Source organism: Vicugna pacos, chromosome 11 (genome assembly GCF_048564905.1).
Source record: "Vicugna pacos chromosome 11, VicPac4, whole genome shotgun sequence".
Classification (NCBI taxonomy): domain Eukaryota; kingdom Metazoa; phylum Chordata; class Mammalia; order Artiodactyla; family Camelidae; genus Vicugna; species Vicugna pacos.
Genome location: NC_132997.1, coordinates 38632790 through 38657759, shown reverse-complemented (window position 1 = coordinate 38657759; position 24970 = coordinate 38632790). Strand labels below are relative to the sequence as shown.

At 41.8% G+C, this 24970-nt stretch overlaps 1 protein-coding gene across 1 annotated transcript in view; it reads right to left on the bottom strand.

The window, feature by feature from the left end:
• LOC140685370 (FERM and PDZ domain-containing protein 2-like) overlaps nucleotides 1-24970 on the bottom strand; it is a 98006-nt gene that overhangs the window by 53830 nt on the left and 19206 nt on the right. Inside the window, exons 3-6 of the mRNA XM_072972398.1 lie at nucleotides 18963-19114; nucleotides 7747-7872; nucleotides 6763-6920; nucleotides 2198-2263 (exon numbers count right to left, since the gene is read on the bottom strand). Of these exons, the coding sequence (XP_072828499.1) occupies nucleotides 2198-2263; nucleotides 6763-6920; nucleotides 7747-7872; nucleotides 18963-19114 (502 nt within the window). The remainder of the gene's footprint in view (nucleotides 1-2197; nucleotides 2264-6762; nucleotides 6921-7746; nucleotides 7873-18962; nucleotides 19115-24970) is intronic.

The following is a 24970-nucleotide window of genomic DNA, read 5'->3' as shown; positions in this document are numbered from 1 at the left end:
GGGGACGACTGGGAACAGATGTTCTCATTAACTAGACAGGTGGCCACTCCTTCCAGGGAGTTTCGGGAGGGGTACCAGAGACATTACTGAGGCCACAAAATGCTGAGCAATGATCTCTGCACCAGCTGTGTGTAGTCTGCTGCTTTCTCATCTGGAAAGTCCTTCAGTGCCTGGCAGTGACTCTGACCATGTGCTTGTAATGTCTACAAAAGACAGATGCTTGACGAAATGGATTTCCGCCTATGCCAAGCACCCAGAGCACATGGGAGAGCAGCTTTTAACTCACGAGCATCTGGGCAGCTTGTCATTTTCTCAGATGATTTAGGTGGGTCTCACTGGACCTTTACCCTAGAATAGGTGCTCCAGGAGCACAAGGACTGTGGCTTTTTCGCTTCGGAATCTCCAGCGTTCAGCATAAGGTCAGTCAGTCATCACTGGTTGAACTTTATGTCACATGTACACATCAAGCAGAAGAAACATTAGGTGTTTTATTAAACACTTCCCTCCTGAGTTTAAATGGCCACAATTTACACTGGGAAGGTCTCAAGTTCAGACTCACAATCAGGCGTTTTCTCCCACTCACCCACACTGCAAGTCATTTTCCAGATGAAAGCTGCACCACCATTCCTTGCCCTGGAGCATCAGTTGTGAGTGCCTATCTTCACGTGTAACCAGGTTACTGAGTCCTGCACATCAGAGTGCCTCTTACGGCCCTGGGACTGCACACTTACTTGAGACAGAAGGTGGGAGACAGTCCCTGCCTTCAAGAGGTGCACCATGTGATAAGAAAGACAGTCACTTAAAGAGACAAGGACGGTACAGGCTGATAAGGGCTTTGGTCTCAGGAAGTACAAGACATGGCAATAACACAGAGGAAGGGGACCAACTCAGCCTGGGGAGGAAGAAGGGAGACGGGGAAAGAATTTGAACTGAATCTCAAAAAGCACACTGGGGTTGACCAGGAGAAAAGTGGAGGAGTGAGCCACAGACAGAGGGAGCAGTGTGGGCAAAGGCTGGCATGTGTCTGGAAGGACGGAGGCTGTGGGCAGGACCAGGGCCCAGGGCAAAAGGACAATGTAGTTCAAAATTGTTAAGAATTTCAAGACAGTGACAGCAGAGCATTAAATCAAGTGTGGGGCCCTTCCAAGTGCAGGGCCCTGTGCTATTATGCAGGCCACATGCCCACGAAGCCAGTCCTGATTATGGCTGAGTACCAGAGAGGAACCAGGGCCACAGGTAGGAACCGATCCTGGACTCCAGGTATGCTCTGCTGAGAAGCGGAACGTAAGCCCACAGGGAGTGGGGAGCAGTGACAGATTCCACAGGAAAGGGACATGATTAGGTTTCTCTTAAGGAAGAGCACCGGAAGTGCCGGGATGTTGAATTGGAGAGGGCAAAAGTGAGCTGGAAGGAAGCAAGGATGGAAGGATGGAAGGAAGGAAAGAAGGAAGGAAGGAAGGAAAGGAAGGAAGGAAGGGAAGGAGGGAGGGAGGGAGGGGTGGAAGGAGTAAAGCAAGGAGGCAAACAGGCTGGGCAGAGTTCTCCAGGATGTGTTCTTGTTACACTAGTTTGTACTGAATTCTTATGATGTCAGATGAAAATTTACACACACACACACAAACACACGTATGCACTCTGCAGTCAAAAACTTTGTAAAGTGCTATGATAAAGTTTAAAAGTTTCTGTGATTTAATCCTTCTCAGTCACTCATAAACTGCTCTGAAAAATCTTCAAGAAGAAGATATTGTAGGGAAAATTTTCCCAAATTGATTGAGCACAGAAGCTTTTTTCATGGATGTATCTCACTTCGGGATGGGCTGCTTTATGGTCTTTTTTTTCTTTCAATAAGTTGGTATCTTCAGTATCTATAAAATCCTCTAGCTTCCTACTTCTTCAAGGCTGGAGTGGCAAACAAGTCTTATCATGTTTGCCGATCCCAAATTGTGGCTGCCCAGCGTGCCACGTTGAGTAGGAGTCTGAGGTTGTTTCTGGATTCAGTGAGACCAGGTTTTTAATCAACTGTCAATGCCTTCCTAGAACCTAGGAGGATAGAGTGATGGCACATAGCTCAACAGATGTGGTCCCTGCCCTGGAGAGAGAAACAAACAAACAGACAACAACAACAACAACAACAACAAATGCTAAATAAATCCAAAGACATGACCTAGCAAGACTTTGATTATCTTCTTTTACAAACCTGATTTGGTGGAACATGAAACCCTGCTGACCAGTAGAGGGTCATTCCTAAAGAATAGACATGCATCTGCCCAAGAGAAAAAGCACATGATTAGATTTGTCACCTGTTATTCTGTGGTCCTGTAAACAACATATAATTAATTTCCACGTGTGGCAGACATTGTTGGCTGGCTAGCCCAACAAGCACCTGCAACTCCCTTGACCTTTGCTGCATCCTACTCTAGAAGCTGAAAGCCTCAGTGGCTGCGACATTCAATTTTTGTGAAAGACGTGAGGTAAGTCTGTTAGAGGGCTTCTGAGAAAGTTTGTTCTTTACTGTTAACAGGAGCACATGTGGCTGGTCCCATCTTTTTCAGCTTTCTTTCTGTCTTGAACACTGATGTGATATATGGAATCATGGCAGCCGTCTTGTGACCATGAGCCAACAAGCATAAGGACAAGAAGGACAACAGCTAAGGAGGGTAGAATGGAAATATACAGCCTGGATTCTTGATGATGTTTACTAAATCCCTGACCAATCTCTAGACTTCTTGTTAAGTAAATAATAACTCTATCTGTGGTTCCAGCTTCTGTATTTTAAGGTTTCTGTTTCTAGTAGCCAAAGCCATCTGTACATGACATACTGGTTCAGCCTGATTAAAAAGCAACATATGTTGTCAGAAAGCAACGTGGTGCATAATAGAAGAGTATTATCTGACTTCTTTGAGCTTCATCTTTAAAATGAGTAAAAAGTACCTGTAGATGGTAATAATAATTATTATTATTGTTTTGTTTTTATTGGACAGAAAGCCCTTATAACAGACCAAGCTTTGCTCCAAGTCTTTAGCTTATATTAACTCATTTAGTCTTCACCACAAATCCTGGGTATTTAAAATTGTCCCCATTTCACAGAGGAGGAGACTAAAGCAAAGACAAGTTAAGGAACTTGCCCAAATAAAAACTAAAGCCTAAACTTGAACCCAGGCCCCAGAGCCCTGTCTCTGTCACCTCTGAAGTCCTCCATAAATGTTGTTGTTATTATTATTATTATTATTATTATTATTATTATTATTATTATTATTAAGCTTCTATTTTAACTGAAAAGGCACATTTCCATTAAGATCTCTCTTTTCATGAAATGACTCCAGGAACTTTGAAAAGGAGATGTTGAATTCACAAAACATGGTATGTAGAAACACGTGGTTTACTTGAGCAATCGACTGAGTTTAATACAGATGGGTTGGGTTTTGGTTTTCACATCTTAGGTCAAGGGCATGTGTCCAGTGTCACATATGCCAATTAGTTCACTTCTTTGTCTGAAATCGTGCTCCTTAACAAGCCAACCACTCCTCTGATAAATGTGACTAGTTCACCAGCTGCACCTTCATTTCCAAGAACAGATCCTGACCATTGCCAGAAACCTCATCGACATCTGGGAACCTACCTGGATTCCAAAGACTCTACCTTAAACTGCCCTAGGGCAAGGCCTAAGGTCACAATGACAATAGGTTTCATCCCAAATCCCAAGTCCAACCCACTGGTAGTTGCTGCCTGGAGAAGGGTGGTGAGAAGGCAACTACTGACTCAGTAGGAAGGAACATCATGATCGATTAATAATGTCTGCCATGAGCATAGGATGGGCTGATGGTGGCATGAGTGACTTGGATTTAGAGACCTGCCCAGACCTTCCACCTGCACCTGGGACTAACACTCCAAGCAGTGGGGCAAACATCTCGGTGTGCTGGTTAGAGCTGAATGTTGGCCTGAGGAGAGGAGTCAAGGTATATCCTCCTAATCAGGGCTGCGGGAGGATTCTGAGTGCAGCCTCTCCTGAGACCACTGTCCTGATTGCCCACTCCACCACCCCCAGGACCCGAGCCAAACTGGATGAAGAGAGGAGCCTGGGATGAATGGAGGAGAACAGCAACTAACAGAACTGAGTGGCAGGGATGCTATAAGACAGAATGGTCAGGTGACTCTGCTTCCTGGCCTAACAAATAGGGCTCAAGGTCATTGGCTTCTGCTCTTTAAGCCACACTCCCATATGCCACGCCTAGAGAATTAAGCCACCAATAAAAATTGCTGTTTGGTTCATTCAGGACTCAGTCCCTGACTGCACTGACTCTCTCTCAGCTCAAACTCACTCTCATCTTCCTGGCGCAGAATCTCAGCAACACAACACATCTCCCTGGTTCTTAACTCAGGCTCCTCCTTTAGCCTTGGAACTCTGAGAGCCCTCACTCCTCTCCATGGAGGACCACAGCAGAGGAAGGAGGATGTTCCCCAGCTCAGCTCAGCTCAGCTCCAGGATGCTCTGAGCAAAGGAGTGAATAGACCTTCACAGGACACTCAGTGCAGGCCAAGCTGCAGTCAGGAAGGTGATGTCTATTCCTCACCAATGCAAGTTGAGAGGGACAGGGAAAGACCCCCAAAAGCACTCAGGATCTGTCTTAGTCTGGGTCCCAGAGGAAGCAGAATCTGAAGCAAGGATTAAGTGCTGATACTTCATTTAGGAGCTGCAAGTCCAGGGCAATGAGGGTGAGGAGAAATGGGACAGGGAGGCAAGGATGGGGGTGATGTGTGGGGTCCTCATGCTGGTAGGTCACTTCCTCGTACCAAGACACAGAGCACAGCAGGAAGCAGAGCAGACATGGCCTCTGCACTCAGAACTTCTCTAGAATGCCTACAAGTCTTGCCTATCCTGAAGCAGTTCATGAAGAAAGAAGAAGGAAGGAATGAACAAACGAACGAAAAAGGAAAGAGAAAGAAAGAAAGAAAGAAAGAAAGAAAGAAAGAAAGAAAGAAAGAAAGAAAGAAAGAAAGAAAGAAAGAAAGAAAGAAAGAAGAAAGAAAGAAAGGAAGAGAGGAAGAGAGGAAGAGAAGGAGAGAGGGAGGGAGGGAGGGGGAGAGAGAGAGAGAAAGAAAGAAAGAAAGAAAGAAAGAAAGAAAGAAAGAAAGAAAGAAAGAAAGAAAGAAAGAAAGAAAGAGAGAAAGAAAGAGAGAAAGAAAGAAAGAAAGAAAGAAAGAGAGGAAGAGAGGGAGAGAGGGAGGGAGGGAGAGAGGGAGGGAGGGAGGGGGAGAGAGAGAAAGAAAGAAAGAAAGAAAGAAAGAAAGAAAGAAAGAAAGAAAGAAAGAAAGGAAGGAAGAAAGAAAGAAAGAAAGAAAGGGAGGGAGGGAGGGAGGGAGGGAGGAAGGAAGGAAGGAAGGAAGGAAGGAAGGAAGGAGAAAAGAGAGAAAGGAGAATTTATCTTCTCAGTCCCCTCCCACCTCTCATTCCCATTAATCTAGGGTCACCCAATAGGAAACTAGCACCGCCCCCACCCCGCATGTTCAGGTTTCAGCAGCAGGACCGCCTAGCTGTTGCTCAGAAAGTCAGATCCCGCAGCTCAGGCTGTGCCCTCTTAGCCGAGTCCACAGTGTAGGTATGGGTGGTGCATCATCTAAAAGACCCAAATAGAGGGAATCTGAGAGGCACCCAAGTCTGTGTCCAACACAGGAGTCCAGGGATTCACCCCAGGGATCTTGACAGTATAGGAATGGGTGCTGAGGTAATTGCAAGTGGGGTGACAGAGCCCTGGCCCCTGCAATGGTGACTGTCATGCTGTCACTGTCGTGATCTGACTTGGAGACAAACCAGTCAGACACGGGTCCAGACAAACCAAACCTGTAAGCCGCTGAGGCCCTGTTCTCGGAGCCCAAAAGGCAAAGCAGCTCCTGTTCCAGGATGCCTCCTGGGAGGAGTGGACTTTCCAGATCCACACTTTTCCCTTGAAGGGGAAAGAAACAGAATTCACTGACCTCTAAACGCCCACCATGCCCTGCCCAGTACTGTGTGCCTAGCTGACATCCTTCTTTCCTTAGACTTTCTTCTTTTTAAAATTGAAAAGAATGTTTAACCAGAACTTTGTGCTATTCAAAAGCAAAACACAACTACGGAAAAACAAAAATCACCACGGATGTTGCCACCCAGGAATAATCACTGCAGACATGTTTTTAGAACTGTGTGTGTGCGTGTGTGTGTGTGTGTTTGTGTGTACACAACTAGGATCACACTGCACATACGTACGTTTCATTTCTTTTCAAGTCATTACATACGTTTCTACAGCTTCATTTTAATGCTGTCTTATTTCATGTCTGCTCTCACCAGACATTCAGCTTGTTTCCAGTTTATCACTAATGTCAACAATACAGCAGTGAACTTTGCTGCAGCTAAATCAATCTTTGCTCGTGCCTTGCGATATATCCCGGTTGAGGACTTGTTGGCGTCTGTTTTAGGATTTTGGCTCCATACTGCCCATGGTACTAATGCCCCAGACCATGGACCTACAGTTTTTTCAGCACTTTTTTTTTTTAATGTTTACAATAAGGTGATGGATTAGGTCATATTAACCCCACTTTACAGATATAGAACTTGGGGCTCAGAGAAGTTCATTTGTCCTCATCTAAGAGGTAATAAGTTGATGGAAAGAAAGCCTAGGAATAAAATTCTTTAAATCCATTCCTCGGGGCTGAGCTGGGGACGACCTAGGACCAGGTCTTCCCCAGAGGACGGGTCCAGAGGTGCTGCAGAGACACCACGTGCCTTACCTGAGATGCATCAGGCTGCTCTGCGTCACTCTGTCCTTGCAGCAGTTCAGGGGCCTTGAAAGGAGCTGCCTCTATATGAGAAATATGGTCTTGGAAGGAAAGACTTCCGGCCGCAGAAAGCAAGGCTGACCAGGGGCAGACCACATAGTCTGAGGAATCTGAAACCAAGGCAGTGATGTGGGTATAGAGACAGAGCCACCGTCTGGAGGGCCATCTATGGGACTGTGCCCAGCAGGTGTCTTGCAGAACCTTCTCTGGGATAGACTGTGAGCAAGGACCGAGGAAACAGGGAGCAGAGGGAATTCAGCCCTGACATATTGCTGGCAGGAATGGTGGCTGCAGCAGTGGCTGGGAAACTAGCCCCTGCATCCAAATTCAAAGGTGACCCAAGAATCTCAAGGTAAAAGGTAAAAAGAGGTCAGGTCCACCTGGAAATTCGCACAAGTCTGAGTTCTCTAGAACCAAGTCAGGAACCAAGTTAGCTGGTCTGCTGGACATACTATCGCTGTTCATCAGAACCTCCAAGGCAGGAAGGAGGGAGTGAAGACTCAGGAGGACGATGCAGCTGAGAGTGCAGGTGCACAGCCTTCCTTCAGCTCCCCACGTCGGGACTCTCACCCTGACTGCGTGTGTGTCATCTCCCATGTGGGGAGCCTCCACCGCCTCCCGGCAGCCCCCGAGCACGTGTGACTTCTGAGTTGACATCTGAGTCTGGGCACTCAGTGTTTGTTCCAGTTATCAATTTAATGCCCAGGAAAAGCTGCAATACCAAGGCGGAAGCAGAGACTTTCCTCCAACTCTGCCCTTTGCCATGGGTCCAGAGACAGCGCTGCCTTCCCAGAGCAGCTCCGTGGGTGGGTGTCCTCTGCCTACTCGTTCTAACATCTCGGACTGATGACGGATTGGGAAGCAGCATCCGGAGATGTTTAGGAAGCTTCCCGTTCAGCTCTCTGTGACTCAGCTGCCCCAGACACACTCTCTTACCATCACGAAGGTCTTCCAGGAGTCGCTCAGCAGCCAGGGACAAGAGGGACCAGATTTCCTCCTCAGACAGAGCTTCGCCCCGGACCTGCAGGACACTGGCCAGAGTCACAGAGGCCAGGCTCATGCCTGCAAAGACATGCGTGTGGCAGAGACCTTGTAATGCTCAGGAGCGTGTCTGGACTAGCAGTCACCATGCCAGCCCAGGCATGGTCCAGCCCCCTCTGCAGCACACCAGCCCCATGTTTTATCACTTGCAATCCCAGGGCTGGGCACAGAGCCAGGCACACGAGAGAAGCTAAAGAAATATTCCCTGGGGTAGTGGCTGGCTGGGCTCGGCTGGTTCTCAGTGAATAAGTACATAAAAAATAAATAATCCTTCAATTAAGGGTTAAGTCAATAAATGAACAAATGAACCAAGAGAATGGCTCCCTCTGAGCTGGGCATGCGCTGTTGCAGAGAGCTTCCTTGCCCGGGGAATGTCTCTTGCCTGCTCTCCTCTCTGTCTGGGAAAGTGGGTTAACAACCTCTTTTGCGTCCAATGCATGATTCATGTCTTTTCCTCTTCGGCTGCCACATCCAGAGTTGGACTTGATGCCAGTACCAGCCCAGTCTCTAATGATCACTAACACCTGCCTGAGACTCGCTAGACGGAATAAGCCCTGTGTTTTGAAAAGGTGCAGACTCACAGGAAAGCACGGGACTGATTTGCTGGAGGAGGAGGTGAGGAAGGCTGGTCTTCTCTCCTTTCTCTTCCTAGAAGTGCTCCTTTAAACTAAAGCTGACATTTAAATGTCTGTCCCCCTGACAAAGCTGCCACCCACTAATCTCCAGGTGCGGTGGCAGCAGGAAGAGGCCAGGCAGGCTTTTCCTAATCCATTTACGTCACTGATCTTTTCCAGAGCCAGAGCTGGGAGGGCGGGTGTGCTGTGTTGGGGGCTGGCGGGGTGGGGAGCACATTATGGCCCCCCTCATCCTTCCATCCGATATGCTAATCCAGGCTCTCCTCTCACCAGCTGCTCTCTACATATGCCTCTAAGTCCAGCCTCCTGCAGTCTTAGGAAGAGAGACAGATTCCCAGGAGAGGAAGCCTGGCTCTTCTGTCTATCCCCCAGGGGCTAGAAGGGCACTACAGCAGGACCTGGGGAGAAGCTTTCTGTGTGAGATGCTATTTATCACAAGGAGTCTATGAAGAGGGGCTGTTGGTCCTATTTACAGGTAGGAAAGCAATCCAAGGGAACCTAGGAGAAGAAATGATGGAATCAAAACTGAAATACACTCACAGCGAAAAAACAATGAATATATGTATGTTCATGTACAACTGAAAAATTGTGCTGTACACTGGAATTTGACACAACATTGTAAAATGACTATAACTCAATAAAAAAAAGTTAAAACAAACAAACAAAACTGAAATACAGGCCCTCTCTTGTCTTTCTTTTCTTTATTCTTCCTCCTACTTCTTTCAAACCTTTCTTAAAACCTATAGACTACTAAGAAATGAAATCTCTGACTCTCAAAATAAAATATATGAAATGTGTTTTTTTCTAGTTACTTTATGACTAGAGAAAAATACATTGAAAGTCTAGAAAGGCCAGTGTAGCTAGTTAAGGCCATCGTTTCAGCATAGTAATTCAATGGAGGAAGGACAGGCTTTTCAACAAATAGTACTGGGCCCATCAAGAAAAAAACGCACCTTATACAAAAATTAACCCAAAATGGATGACAGATTAATGTAGAACATAAAATTATAAATTTTTAGAAAAAAATAGGACATGATATTTGGGATCTAGGACTAGGCAACAGGTTCTTAGACTTGACACCAAAAATACAAAGAAAAAAACTGACAAATTGGACCTCATCAAAATTAAAAACTTTTGCTCTTAGAAAGATGCTGTTGGGGGGAGGATGTAGTTCAAGTGGCAGAGCACATGCTTAGCATGCACAAGGTCCTGGGTTCAGTCCCCAGTGCTGTCTCCAAACATAAATAAATAAACCTAATTACCCCCCCAAGTTAATAAAAATAAATAAATAAAATTTAAGAAAAAGAAAGATGCTGTTAAGAAGATGGAAAGACAAGCTAAATACTAGGAGAAAATATTTGAAAACCACCTATCTGACAAAATATACATGTATAGAGTATTTATAAAGAACTCTCAAAACTCATCAATTAGAAAATAAACCACCCAATTAGAAAATGGGCAAAAGGCATGAACAGGCACTTCACCAAAGAGAATATACAAATGACAAAGAACAAAAGATGTTCAACATCACTAGCCCTTAGGGAAATGTTACTACGGATCAAGAGGAGACAAATGAAAAATATGCCCAGTATGTAAGAGGGGGTCGAATAGTACCTAGCACAAAATAAACACTGTATAAATATTAGCTTTTGTGATTATTACTGGGCAACACTAACCTAGTACTCATAGGTAATTAATGTATGGTACTGAGATACTACAAAATTATTATGGTTATGGATGGTCTTAGATCCATTAGAAAAATGCTATATCCAACAAAGCAACATATTGAGTTTTTCTTATCTAATAGCCTACTAAGAGGGTTTAGGCTTGGTTGAATGAGATTTCTGCTCTTAATTTAATTTTGAGTGCCTCCTATAGAAGGAACACAACACCATCTACAGTCTTACAAAGGGATTAAACCTAAGTCAGATCAGGTCTTTGTATCCAGTTGCCATTGCTTTGAACTTTAGAAGATAAAGAATATTTTGAACTTGCAAAATCCAAACTTGGGAAACTCTACAAGTCAAACAGCCTGGGTTTTCAGCAAATAAATTATTTTAAAAAGAAGGAAGGAAGGAAGGAGAGAGGAATGAAAAGGAGGAAATGAGAATGGAATGCCGGAGTAAAAACCTCCGCTAAACTCTCCCCTCCATAAAGGCAATGATGAAACAAGCAGCCTTACAGACACAGTAAAGGTCAAAACATAGTTGTAGTTCTTTCAAAACCTCATTCTCAGAGAATTATTGTTATTTAACCTGTCTGGCAGTTCCCTGGAAATCCCCTCACAATGTTTGCTAGTACTTTACCTGATTCGGAGCTTGCTCAGTACAAACTGTCTTTCCCCCTAGGGACATTTCTCAAAAACAGTCAACAGCAATTGTTTAACATTGTATTTGCTAGAGATAGCAATAGCAGGTAGGCAAACAGCAAACTAATCAAAAAAACTTAAAAGAAGCAGCTGGGAAATAAGATGTCCATAGTAACCTTTGAAAATCTCCAAAATATCTCTGAGAGTCTAGAAGGCTACATGCTGGTACAGGGCTGTGAACATGCCCAGCCTTGTACACATGCCAAGGGAAGAAATGGAAAGGTCCTAAACACTCACCTCTGACTGACCATGAGGCCCTGAGCAAGTATGAAGTGATGGCTAAGATAGAGCATCTTCTGCTTGGCTGAGTGTTGAAGGCATGTTCCCACACCACCCAAAGCCCTCCAGCAAAGACTGGGAGAATTATTGGTTACAAGCACTTAAAGAAATCCCTGTCTAATCATTAGATCACCACTAAATTAACTGAGTGGAGACTTCAGTGGCCATACATGACAAAGAATACAGACTTACAAAATTAGTTCAGGAAAGTAAATAAACAAACAACAAAAACAACAAACCCTGGCAGGAGTGAGGGGATATGATTTTCAGAAGTGCCACATTATGTTATTTTAAATGTCCAGTTTTCAACAGAAAAAGGATGAGACATTCAAAGAAACAAGAAAGTATAGCTCATAAACAGGTAAAAAGTAGTTAAATAGTCATTGTTCCTAAGGAATCCCGGATGTTGGACTTAACTAGAGAAAAATTTTATATCAGCTATTTAAAATATGTTCAAATTACTAAGGAAAGTCATGTCTGAAGAACTAAAGGAAAATATAGCAATAATATCTCATTAAATAGATAATATCAATAAAGAGAAAGTATAAAAAAAAAAACCAAAAAGGAAAGTATGATAACTGAAATGAAAGAGGGAGGGAGCTCAACAACTGGTTTTATCAGGAAGGAAAAACAGTAAACTTGAAGACAATTGAGATTATCCGGTATGAGGAACAGAAAGAAAAAACTAATGAAGAAAAATAAACAGAGCTCCTCAGAGACCTGTGGGATGCCATCACATTTGTCCGCATACACATAATAGAACTCACAGAAGAAGAGGAGAGAGAAAAATGGACAGAAAAAAATATTTGAAAATTAATGGCCAAAAAATCCCAAATTTGATGAAAAAGATGACTCTACACATCTAAGAAGCTCAATGAACTCCAAGTAGAATAAACTCAAAGAAATCCATAGCTGGACACATGTTAATCAAGCTGTCAAAAATAGACAAAGAGAATATGGAAAGCAGCATCACATATAAAGAATCCTCAATAAGATTAATGGCTTTGTCCTCAGAATCATGGAGGCCAGAAGGCACTTATATGACATATTCAAAATGCTAGGTAGCTGGGGAGAGGAAGAGGTTACCAACCAAGAATTCTGTATTTAACAACAACAACAAAAATTTGAAATTGATAGAAAAATTAAGAAATACCCTCATAAGTAAAAACCAAGAATTTACAGGAAGCAGAGACTTGCCATCGAAGAAATCCTAAAAGAAATTCTTTAGACTGAAATGAAAAGGTACTAGACAAAAACTCAAATCCACATGGCAAAATAAGAGCAGTGGTGAAAGTGATTACATAGGTAAATATAAAAGATAATGAAAACAATTTTTGACTAGAACATGTTTTTCCTCCCATTGGATTTAGAAGACAACTGTATAAAGCAATAATTATAAATCTGTGTTGATTGGCATAGAGTGCATGAAGGTGTGATTTGTATGACAATAACAGCACAAAGGAGAGGGTAAGGAATAGAGTTATACAGGAATAAAATTTTATACACTATTGAAATTAATTTGATACTAATACAAACTAGGTTGTTATAAATTATTAATTGTAATCCCCAGGGAAATCACTAAGACTATAACTCCAAAAAGTATAATAACACAAATGATAAGGAAATTAAAACAATACAAGAGAAAATATCTATTTAATGGAAATGAAGGCAGTAATGGAGAGAAAGAAGGACAAAAAAGGGCATATGACCTGTAGAAAACAAACAGAAAAATGGCAAAAGTAAATCCTACCTTACCAGGAATTACATTAAAACTAAATAGATTAAGCACTCCAATCAAAAGGCAGAGATTTTCAGAATTCATCTTTTAAAATATATGATCCAGAAGTAGGGTTCCTTCTGGATATAAGCCCAGGAGCGGTATTCCTGGGTCATATGGTAAGTCTATTCATAGTCCTCTGAGGAATCTCCATACTGTTTTCCACAGTGGCTGCACCAAACTACATTCCCACCAGCAGTGTAGGAGGGTTCCCTTTTCTCCACAGCCTCTCCAGCATTTGAAATTTGTGGACTTTTGAATGATGGCTATTCTGACTGGTGTGAGGTGATACCTAATTGTAGTTTTGATTTGCATTTCTCTGATAATTAGTGATATTGAGCATTTTTTCATGTGTCTATTGATCATTTGTATGTCTTCCTTGGTGAATTGCTTGTTTAGGTCTTCTGCCCATTTTTGGATTGGGTTGCTTATTTTCTTCTTATTGAGTCGTACATAGCAGCATTATTTACAATAGCCAAGACATGGAAACAGCCTAAATGTCCATCAACAGATGACTGGATAAAGAAGATGTGGCATATTTATACAATGGAATACTACTCAGCCATAAAAACTGACAACATAACGCCACTTGCAGCAACATGGATGCTCCTGGAGAGTGTCATTCTAAGTGAAGTAAGCCAGAAAGAGAAAGAAAAATACCATATGAGATCACTCATAAGTGGAATCTAAAAAAAAAAAATCCCAAAGCATAAATGCAGTACAGAAATAGACTCATAGACATAGAATACAGACTTGTGATTGCCAAGGGGGTGGGGGATGGGAAGAGAGAGACTGGGATTTCAAAATTGTAGAATAGATAGACAAGATTATACTGTATAGCACAGGGAAATATATACAAGATCTTATGGTAGCTCACAGAGAAAGGAATGTGAAAATGAATATATATATGTTCATGTATAATTGAAAAATTGTGTTCTACACTGGAATTTGACACAAAATTGTAAAATGATTATAAATCAATAAAAAATGTTAAATAAATAAAATAAAATAAAATAAAATAAAATATGTGATCCAACTATATTTATCTACAAGAGACATACTTTAGATTCAAAGTCACAAATAAACTAAAAGTAAAAGTTTGGGAAAAAATATACCATGTAAACAATAACCAAAAGAGAGACTGGGGACAACATAGTATCTAAGACAAAAATTATTACTAGAAACAATGAAGGACATCATATGATGATAAAAGGGTCAATGTACCAAGAATATATATCAAAAATAAATATATATTACTTAAGCAATACAGTCTCAAAATACATGATATGAAAATTAACAGAATGAAGGGAGAAATGGACAATTAACAAAAATACAGACTTCATTACCACATTTTCAATAATGGATAGAAAAACTATAAAGAAGACAAACAAAGACTTTAACAACAATATAAATCAACTAATCTTAAATGACTTTATAAAGCATACCATCCAACAACAGCAGAATACACATACTTCTCAAGCACACATAAAACATTTTCCTGGATAAACCATATGCTAGATCATAACACAAGACTTGATAAATTTAAAAAGATTGAAGTTACACAAATTATGCATTCAGAAAACAACAGAATAGTTAGAAATTAATAAAAAATGAAAATTTGGAGAATTAACAAATGTAGGCATTAAATACCATAAGTAGCCAATGGGTCAAAGAAGAAATCACAAGGAAAATTAGAAAATGCTTTGAGATTAATAAAAACCAAAACACAATATACCAAAACTCATCAGCTGCAATTAAGTAGTGTTTAAAGGGAAATTATATCTGAAAATATGTATATTAGCAAGAAAATAAAGATCTGAATTCAATAACCTAACCTTCCATCTTAAGAAACTAGAAAATTCATGGGTGATTTACAAGTGTAGCAAGACAAATCAATGAGTAAAGATGGTTTTTTTCAACAAATAGTGCTAAAACAAGTGGCTTCTACATGCAAAAGAATAAAGTTGGACTCCTACTTCACGTCATAAACAAAAGTAAACTCAAAATGGGTCAAAGACCTAAACGTAAGAGCAAAAGATATAAAACTCTCAGAAGAAAACATTGGTGCAAAATCTACATGACTTAGGATTTGACAATGGATTTATAAATATGGTACCAAAAACATGAGCAGCAACAAAAAAACAGATAAATGAGACTTCATCAAAATTAAAAGCTTCTGTGCTTCTCTACTTAAAAAGTGAAAAGACAATTCACAGAAGGGGAGAAAATATTTGCCTATATGCCTGATAAGGGCACAGTATCCTGAATATATAAAGAACTTTCACATTTCAACAATAAAAGACAAATAACCCAGTTTAAAAATGGACAAAAGATATGAATAGACATTTCTCCAAAGAAGCTTTATCAAGTAACCAGTGAAGGACATGAAAAGATGCTCAACATCACTAATCATTAGGTAAGTGCAAATCAAACTACAATGAGATCATATTTCACATCTATAAGGATAGCTATAGTCAAAAGATGGACAACAGTAAGTGTGACAAAATGTGGAGAAATTGGAACCTTCGTATATTGCTGATGGGAGTATAAAGTAGTGTAGCCACTTTGGAAAACAGTTCAGCTGTTCCTCAAAGAGTCGATTGTAGAGTTACCATATGACTCAGCAATTTCACTCCCAGGTATATACCCAAGAGAAATGAAAATATATGTCTACACCTAAACTTGTGCACAAATATTCATAGCTGCATTATTGATAATGTCCCCAAAGTGGAAACCACTCAAATATCCATTGACTGATGAATGGATGTACAAAATGTAGTATACACATCCAATGGAATATTATTCAGTAGTAAAAAGGAACGAAGTACTCACAGCTACATGCCAAAGATGAACAAATCTTTTTTTAAACCACTTCATTAAGGTAGGACTGACATACAAAAAGCTGTTTATATTTAATGTATGCAACTTGATGAGTCTGGAGATAAATATATACACATGAAACATAATGTGGCAATGACCACAATCTATGCCATTCAAAATTGATGAATCTTGAAAACACTATGCTAAATGAAAGAAGCTAATCACCAGAGATCACATACTGTATGATTTCATTCCTATGAAATATCCAGAATAAACGCATCAGTAGAGACAAAGTAGATTGGCAGTTGGCAAGGGTAGAGGGGAGGAGGAACTGAGGAATGACTGCCAATGGGTATAGAATTCTTTTGGCTGTGATGACAATATTCTGGAATTAGTGGTGATAGTTAAGCAACTTAGTGAACATACTAAACATTTCTGAATTGTACCCTTTGAAAGATTTATTTTACAGTATGTGAATTACATCTCAATAATTGTTTTTAAAAGAAGGAGATAGAAGGGAACCTGTATTTAAGACATATCACCTTTTCTTTTAAAGAGCAAAAGTAACTATAATGTCTATGGATGCACATTTGAGGGGTACATAAAGCTGTAAATAAACAAAATGAAATGGTGACTGTAAAAGTCAGGATAATGGTTCCCTGTGGGTGAAATGGAATATACTGAGGGGCTTCTGGAACTGGCGGCAAAGTTCTGTTTCTTGGACTGGCAATGGTTACACAGGTGTTCACCTGAAAATGACTCATTAAGCTTTCCATTTGTCCTATGATTCTCTGTTTCTGTTATTTTACAATAAAAATAAAGTTTAAAACAACTATAAGCATTGCCCTGCAAAAAATGTTCTTAAGAAAATCAAAAAAAAAAGGAAAAAAATCCATTTCCACCTCCTTTCTTGAAATATGAATCTAACAACTTTCATTGGTTATGTTAAACTTGTCTGAAGAGTTATTCTGAAATCCTGCCCACAAATACTAACCAGCTAAAAGGCCCAACCATGCTTTCTCTCTATCTAGGGTAGATAAGGGAGCGTCCAACATCTAGAAAAACCACATCACTAATCACATTGGCCAATCAAGCGCCCCTTGGCTGTTAGAGCTGAGTTTCTGGAGGCTTGAAGCTGTCGTTGTTGGAAGTGTCAGAATCACAGTTTCCTCATCAAATGCAAGGCTGAACCCAGGAGTAAGCGCCAGCAAACTATCCATCATCTTTTCCATTAAAAAAATAAATCTGTCACACTTGTCCCAATGCACACACATGATCTACTATAGAAAATGTGCACCTTCTGCTTTTCTGTACAAATTCCATCTGTCTCCATGATCACAGCTGAATAGTACTTTCTGCCCGCAGGCTAGGTTGGTGTTTGGAAAGAGTTTTGATGACTGGAACCATGCGGGGCTCTGGATTTCCATGGCAGCCCTGGTCACACCCTCCACTCTGATGAGGAATAATCCATTTGGGTCACTCCAGGGACTCTTCTCCAGCCCACCAGCCCTCAGGAAGCAACCTGGACTCACATTAACATCGCTATCTCTGTGTAATATGGCAAATGTCATTTCAGAGCCAACGAACGGATACTTTCTCTAAAAACAATACAAGTAGACATTCCATAGAGCTTATTGAATACAAGCACTGTCCTGAGAGTTTTCTGTGTGTAAATCTCTGGCTATGAAACAGTCAAGCACACTGTGATGCCTCTGGGCTTCACTCCAAGGTTTTCTAAACGGTCTGGTGGGCGAGTACATGGTATTGCACCATGGACTAAAAAGGGGACTGTTAACGAAAGGATGGAGGGATCCCACCATATGGCTAAACCCAGTCCTCCTGCCAGTGAGGCTGCTTGGAGAAAGCATCCAGCCAAAAGGCACGTCTTTTGGGGGGAGTTCCATTGCTGCATCTTCATCTCTCAGGTATCTTCCGGGATCTCGCCTCCGAGGCCCAAGTCCTCTGTACTGGCCTCGTTCTCTGAAATCTCCTGTGGTCATCTAATAACCTAAAAGTCTCTTTTTCCATCCGAAACCCCATTGCCCATTCAGGAGTCTCCTGAGGCTCCCTTCTGTAAATCCTCATCCTGTGGTGCATCTTGTCTGCAAGAGATTCTCACCTGTTGGCTTCCGGCTTCCCGCAGCCTCACACCTGGGTCTGGCTTGGCTTAGGAGCTCCATCTGTGCCCTTGCTCTTTAGTGCTTCTTCTTGGGCTGCCCTCTCATGTGGGCCATGGTGGCAGCAGCCCTAAGCGTCATCTGTGAGGCTGTCCCCATACCCTTGCCTCAGCCATCCCTTTACTCAACAAATACTTATCAAGGACCTGGTATATTTTAAGCTTTGTGCTACGAATAGAATGGTAGGTACAAGTAGCATCTTACCTTTGTGAGGTTTCCATTGAACAGGGAGAGGGGAACAGACCATGAGGAGATAAACAGATGAAATAATTCCACAGAGAGAAAGACTAGACGGAACAAGTAGACAAGGTGATGCATTACCACATGACTTTGGTGTTGGGGACACTGGAGCTGGAGTGGTCCCGAGAGGTGCCTCCGGGAGGTGACATTTGAGCTGCAACTTGAAGGTTGAGAAGGCGCCAGTCTTGGGAAGAACTTTCCAGACAGAGAGAGTACCAGGCACAGAATCTCGGGGCTTGGCCGATTCCAAGATCAGAGGGGCAGGAGCACGGGGTGATGGAGGCGAGCAAGGGGGCTGACAGGTGTGAGGGGAGGAGCAGGGCTGGCCGAGCGCCCTTCTGCCGGGCCTCTCAGGCCAAGGAGAGGAGTTTGCATTTTTGCCCGGGAGCTGTAGGAAACTCGGCCAACCTGCTAGCTTGCAGCAGAAATGCAACCCACACTGTACAAAGCCAGGCAGAAGCCTCACTGACACAGCCACGGGGCTGAGTACTAACAAGAGAAGAGAGGGAAGTGACTGTGCCTGAGGGCCGGAGTCTAACACCTTATCTCATTTAAACCCTCACCAGTCCTATAAGTGGGGAGGACTTTTCTCAAGGGCAAGGCTCACATCTGTCCCCTGCCCCTCAGGAACAACCATGTCCAAGACATCTGGACATTTGCACAGGGACAGTCACCGAGTCCCAGCTGGCAGATCAAGCCACCCACCCAAGGGCGTGCCTTCTGCATTTATTGTCATGATATTTTATAGTGTTTGGAAAGCACTGGCTTCTGAAGAAGTAAGGATCTCTCTTGATTCTGATCATCTCTTGACTGACTGTGTAATGGCTTTTGGGCAGTGAGATTGTAGTCACATCCCCGCATTCTGCCCTCATTTAGCTCCTCTCCCTCACTCTCCGCCAAGGCACCAATGATGATCTCTGGTCTAAACTCTGTGTGGTTGGCGTGATTTATAACCCTCTGCAGTGCCCTAGGAGACACCACAGAACGGGGACGGAACTTGGACCAAGATCTCTGGAGCTGCAAAGACCTTTCTTAGCTCAGGACTTCAAGGGGCCACTGCCCAGGAATAGAGGGCATGAAGGTGGGAGTGACTGGGGGAGACCTGTACAGTGGGGACAATGTGCACAGCCTCTAGTCTCATGGGGACAGGCCACTGGGAGCCACTCCCTCTGTGAAACTCTCCCTGTTCCTCAGACACCTGGTTCCCCCTAACTTTCTCAGTACGCTTTCTCCTTCTCACTGTCCCTGAAATGTTGTCCCTTGCAATTCTATCTCAGACCTTGTAATAGCTTCCTGTGGCTGCCAGAGCAAGTTACCACAAACTTGGCGGTTTGTAGAAATTATTATCGCAGAGAAGTTCATTTCACGGGGCTGAGATCGGTGTTGGCAGGGCCGCCTTCCCTCCAGAGGCTTGGAGGGAGGCTCTGTTCCTTGTCTCTTCCAGTGTTTGTGGCCACCAGCATCTCTTGGCTAGTGGCCACATCACTCCCATCTCTACCTCTGTAGTCACCTCACCTTTTCCTCTTCTGTCTGTTTGAAATCTCCCTCCACCTGCCTCTTTTGAGGACACTTGGGATTATAGTCCACCTGAATAACCCAGTATAATCTCCTCATCTCAGGATCCTTTAACTTAATCACCACTGCCGAGTATTTTTTTTTTTTTTTTTGCCATTTAAGGTAATATTCTCAGGTTCCACAGATCAGGATGTGGATATCTTTGGCGGGGGGGGAGGGGGTGTACAGTGGAGGGAGGCATCATTCAGTCTATCAAAGCCTCTTTTTCATTCAACACTGTCTACCTGTTGGCTAAAAAAAGACATGAGCTTAGGGAGGCTGAATCCCCTAGCCAGGATATCAGGCTGTGTGAGCTTGAGCACAAAGCACATACTTAACCTCTCTGAGCCTTGGTTTTGTCGTCTGGGAAGTAGGGCGCATCATGTCAGCTCCCTGGGAACTTTTGGGAAGATTATATTAAAGTGTTCAGTATATGAAAGGTGCTGAGCACATCTGATTTCCCTTCTCTTTCCATCTCTGCTCCAGCCAACTTAAAATCCCTATTTTAAGCATCAGGGCTGCTGAGTAGCTTCCAACTATGAGAATGTTAAGATATGTTGTTAATTGTTTCCATCTGTCTGCCAGGATGGAGGCGCTATAAACTTCCCATTTTCAACCTTAGCAAAATTCCTAAAATATCTCAATGTCCCCAAAATAGACGCCACGGGGAGGGATGAGGGAAGGATATGGGGCTCCCCAGGAATCGAAGCAAAGAATGATCTTTGTTTCTCTCTTCCTCTCATCCCATGTGTCTCCCTTCATTTCTTCTCCCTTCGGACATTCATTAAAAACCAACCGCCTGCACTCAGACCAAGATCTGAGCAAAACTTTCCGGAAGGCAAATGGCATCTTCCCCACCAGGAGGTCTCATCTGGGTTCTGTTTAAAGAGGTAAAGGGGCCAGGGCTTTCCAGACCTCTCCCACAGGGAGCTCCTTGAAACCTGACCTCCAGCAGGCAGTGCATGAAATGACATCGCTGCCACATTCTCCACACAGACCCTGCCCTGCTCCCTGATTTAAATACTGGCTGCAGCATAACATGACCTTGAACCAGTAAACTCCTAAAATCTCATTTCCTTCATCTACAAAAGGGAGGTGATACTTCCTACTTTACAAGATGACTGTTAGAAACAGAACAAGCAAATGGAAAAAAGGCAACTAGCAGACGGCCTGCCTTTCCTCACCTCCAAGGTGAAAGACTGCTCTTCTAGATAAGAGACTGGATACAGTGTCCAGAAAAATATTTAGAGTATTCTAAATATGATCACTCCCATCTTCCACTTTCACATACCATCTCCCCAGTACTTGCTACGTTCATTACCTAATGAGGTAAGTGGGTTCTTTTTTCAATTTAAGTGCATTTACTTAAAAAGGAAACTGTAAATACTTATAGCAAGTGAAAAATTAGTATTATTGGATATAAATAGAAGGTAATTAAAACGAATTTTTTTAATCATTTAATTCTTGCCAGATAGTATTGCCTTCCAAATGCTCGGAGCCTGAGGTCTGATCTTTCACTGTAAAAGGAGCAATTCGTTCGAGAAATGTAAAGGGTCTATGTTTCTGAACGGACTCTCTTCTTGACATAATCTGAAGAATTGAAGTGAAATGTCGTAGCTCAGTGTTACTAACGCAGCTTGTGTTCCACGTGTGTTCTTCGGTCCTGCCTATCCTTTGGAAAGTACTGTTTCATCCTTTTCTAAGGCTTCAGGGGCCAGTTATAATGTATAATGTTCAGAAGGGATTGATTGAATCCTCGCCAATTTTACTTTAAGGCAATACTTTCTAAGGAGAACAACCCTTTACAGTTTACATAATTTTCATAAAACTGTGTGGTTCCTGCAAAAGTCCTTCAAAGAGGGCAAAGCAAAATGATCCCCATTTCTGGATGAGGCAAAAATGATCCTTATTTCCGGATGAGAAACTGAGAATTTAACTGACTTAAGGTCATAAAAGTCACAAGGTTAAACAAGGCCATTTAAGTTTCTAAATGAGAGACATTAGTTGTAAACTAATAAGATTAATTAAAGCTATATGTATTTAAATTAGCATTCAATTTATTTGGGGGGTTAGTAATTAGATTTATTTATTTATTATTTTTTTTTATTTAATGGAGGTACTGGGGATCGAACCCAGGACCTCATGCATGCTAAGCATGCACTCTACTGCTGAGCTCTACCCTCCTCACAGCATTCAATGTACTGATGTTGTGAGTTTTTAAAGCTGCTTTGTCTTAAACCTTAAATTCAGTTTTAAAGTATTATGCTCCATTCATCCAGTGATTGATATAAAAAAGAACCACTTCACAGGATATTTGATGAATGCTCAACTAATTCATAATATAACTGTCAGGGAGTTCTCCAGAGAACCAGTAGTAATTTGCCCACTCAGAGAAGTCTGACCACATACTGCCTCCCCAGATCTCCTTGTGACCAATTTTTTAATCATATTCTTTCCAAGTCCCTGACCATCCAGCTAAGTTATTGGCCACGGCCGATGAATCAGTATAGATTGGACCTCCGGCCATTTCTCCTCCCAAGAAAAGTCAGAGGGCTAGAGAGTCGATATGCCCCTAATGAAGGATGCCAATGGTGTACTGCTGGTCTTGACAGTGGAAAGCAAGCTGCTTCTGGTGGTCCTTATGGGTAGGAATGGAGAAAAAGGCATTTGCCAGATCAATAGCTACAAACTGGGTACTAGGGGATGTGCTGATTTGCTCAAGCAATGAAACCACATCTGGGACAACAGGAGTTATAACCTGATTATGTTTACAACAATCTACCATCATTCTCCAAGATCCATCTGTATTCTGCACGGGTCAGATAGAAGAACTGGACAAGGATGTGATAAATATCACTACCCTACATCTTTAAGTCCTTGGTGGTGCCACTAATCTTTGTAATCCCTCCAGAAATGCAGTATTGCTTTTGGTTGGCTATTTTCTAGTGGCTTTCACTTGGTCTTTCCCAGCACAAGAGCCCTCACTCCATAGGTCAGGGGGCCAATGTGGGTGTTAAGCCAATGACTAAGCATACCTATTCCAATTATGCATTTCAAAACTGGGTAAATAACCACCGGACGGATTTGAGTACTGTCTCAGTCAGTTTGCGCTGCTCTAACAGAATAGACTGGGGGCTTATAAACAACAGACATTTATAAACAACAGACGTTTATTTCTCACAATTCTGGGGGCTGGGAAGCCCAAGATCAAGTTGCCAGCAGATTCAATGTCTATTGAGAACCCACTTCCTGCTCCATGAATGGCCTTCCTTCCACTGTGTAGCTTAGCCAAGCTGACACATCATAAATTAAACATCATATCTATGATTGACATATTAAATACTCCTAAAAATTAACTCCTTTTTCAAAATTAGGTAATTAAATTCCCTTGAACATTTGAACTGCATTTTAAACTTTAATACTTTTTTTATTGAAGTATAGTCAGTTTACAATGTTGTGTCAATTTCTGGTGTACAGCACAATGTTTCAGTCATACATGAATATACATATATTTGTTTTCAAATCTTTTTCACCATAAGCTACTACAAGATATCAAGTATAGTTCCCTATGCTATAGAGTACAAACTTGTTAATCTATTTTATATATACCAGTCAGAATCTGCAAATCTGGAACTCCCCATTTATCCCTTCCCACCCCCTTTCCCCACTGGTAACCATAAGTTTGTTTTCAATGTCTGTGAGTCTGTTTCTGTTTCATATATAAGTTCATTTGTCTTTTTCTTTAGATTCCACATATGAGTGATATCATATGGTGTTTTTCTTTCTCTTTCTGGCTTACTTCACTTAGAATGACATTCTCCAGGGCCATCCATGTTGCTGCAAATGGCATGATTTTAATATTTTTATGGCTGAGTAGTATTCCATTGTATAAATATACCACAATTTCTTTAATACTTTTAATTAAGCCAAAGCCAAGTTACAAACCTATCAGGCCAAGTCTTCTTATATACCTACACGACTCCTATAAATCCAATGAATAAAGGTGGAATATCAATTCAGGTTCTTGTAAACATTTCATATTTTGTGGTGCTGATGCAATTAATATTATGTTTATAATTTCAAATTCTAATTATCAAGGAATTGTTGACTTTTTAAAAAAAAAATTTAAGGGACGAGGTATTAGATTTATTCATTTATTTATTTTTAGAGGAGGTACTGGGGATTGAACCCAGAACCTCCTGCATGCTAAGCATGCGTTCTACCCCTTGAACTATACCTTCCCCAATAGTTGACTGTTTTTGAGTTGAATGTGTCTCTGAATACCTTCTACCCTTAAATACTGTTTATAAACTTAACTAATTACATCCTTACAAATTCACATTAAATCACAAGTCAGGCATGCTGAGTGTTCTCTAATATGTCGTAATTTCTTAAATACTTCAAACATCTTAAAAATAAACCCATTTCTTTATGATTACAAGGCTGATCCTTAAAGGAATATTATAATTATTAATGCTCTGTCTTTGTCTTCCAAAACTTTTGTTTCACTTCCCTAGTGGAAGCTACCGGGTCTAAATATTTAGTTTATGGATGAGTTTCAGAGATTCTGGACCTGGGTCCAAGGTTTTGCAGATTAACTAGCTGAACTTTTAGCTTTGGGACTTTTCTGTTCTACAACACAACCTCTTACAATGGGTGGTGAGCACTTTTTCGTAAGCTTTATTTACCTGAGTCACATTAATGGGATGCATTGCTGCTCATTCTGATTATAATTAAGTGCTCTGTCATCCAAGTTTCACTGTTAAGACTCTATACCCTCTTCATATACCTTTCTTATCTATCCCCTGTACCTATGTTATTGACCGCTTCTCCACAGTTCTTTGATGTCCCACAAGTGGCTGAGAATACTCAAATACCCGACTCCTGTCCCAACAGGCCTGTGCTTCCCCAGGCACACTCCCTGCCACAAGTGAAAGCAAGAGGACAAGATCCCATGTGACTATCATCAGGCCGTGTTTAAATTCTGCCCTTACGGCACCTTCTTTGGACAGCCTTCTTCTATTTGTCTGGAAATTGTTTGGCGTTCTATGCAGATTTCACAGCATGTGAAAGAAAAATTGGCTTTTCCTGAATCGCTCCCATAATCGGCTCACTGAATAGAAGAGAAAGCCCAAGACTAGAATTTCTGTCCACAGAAATGCAGTTCCTGTAATGTTTGTGGTTACAAATCCCAGAGACAGGAGGACGAACCATGCTGTGATAGGTAAATGTCTGTGTAATGCACCAGTCCTCTGCCCTCGGCAGCTCC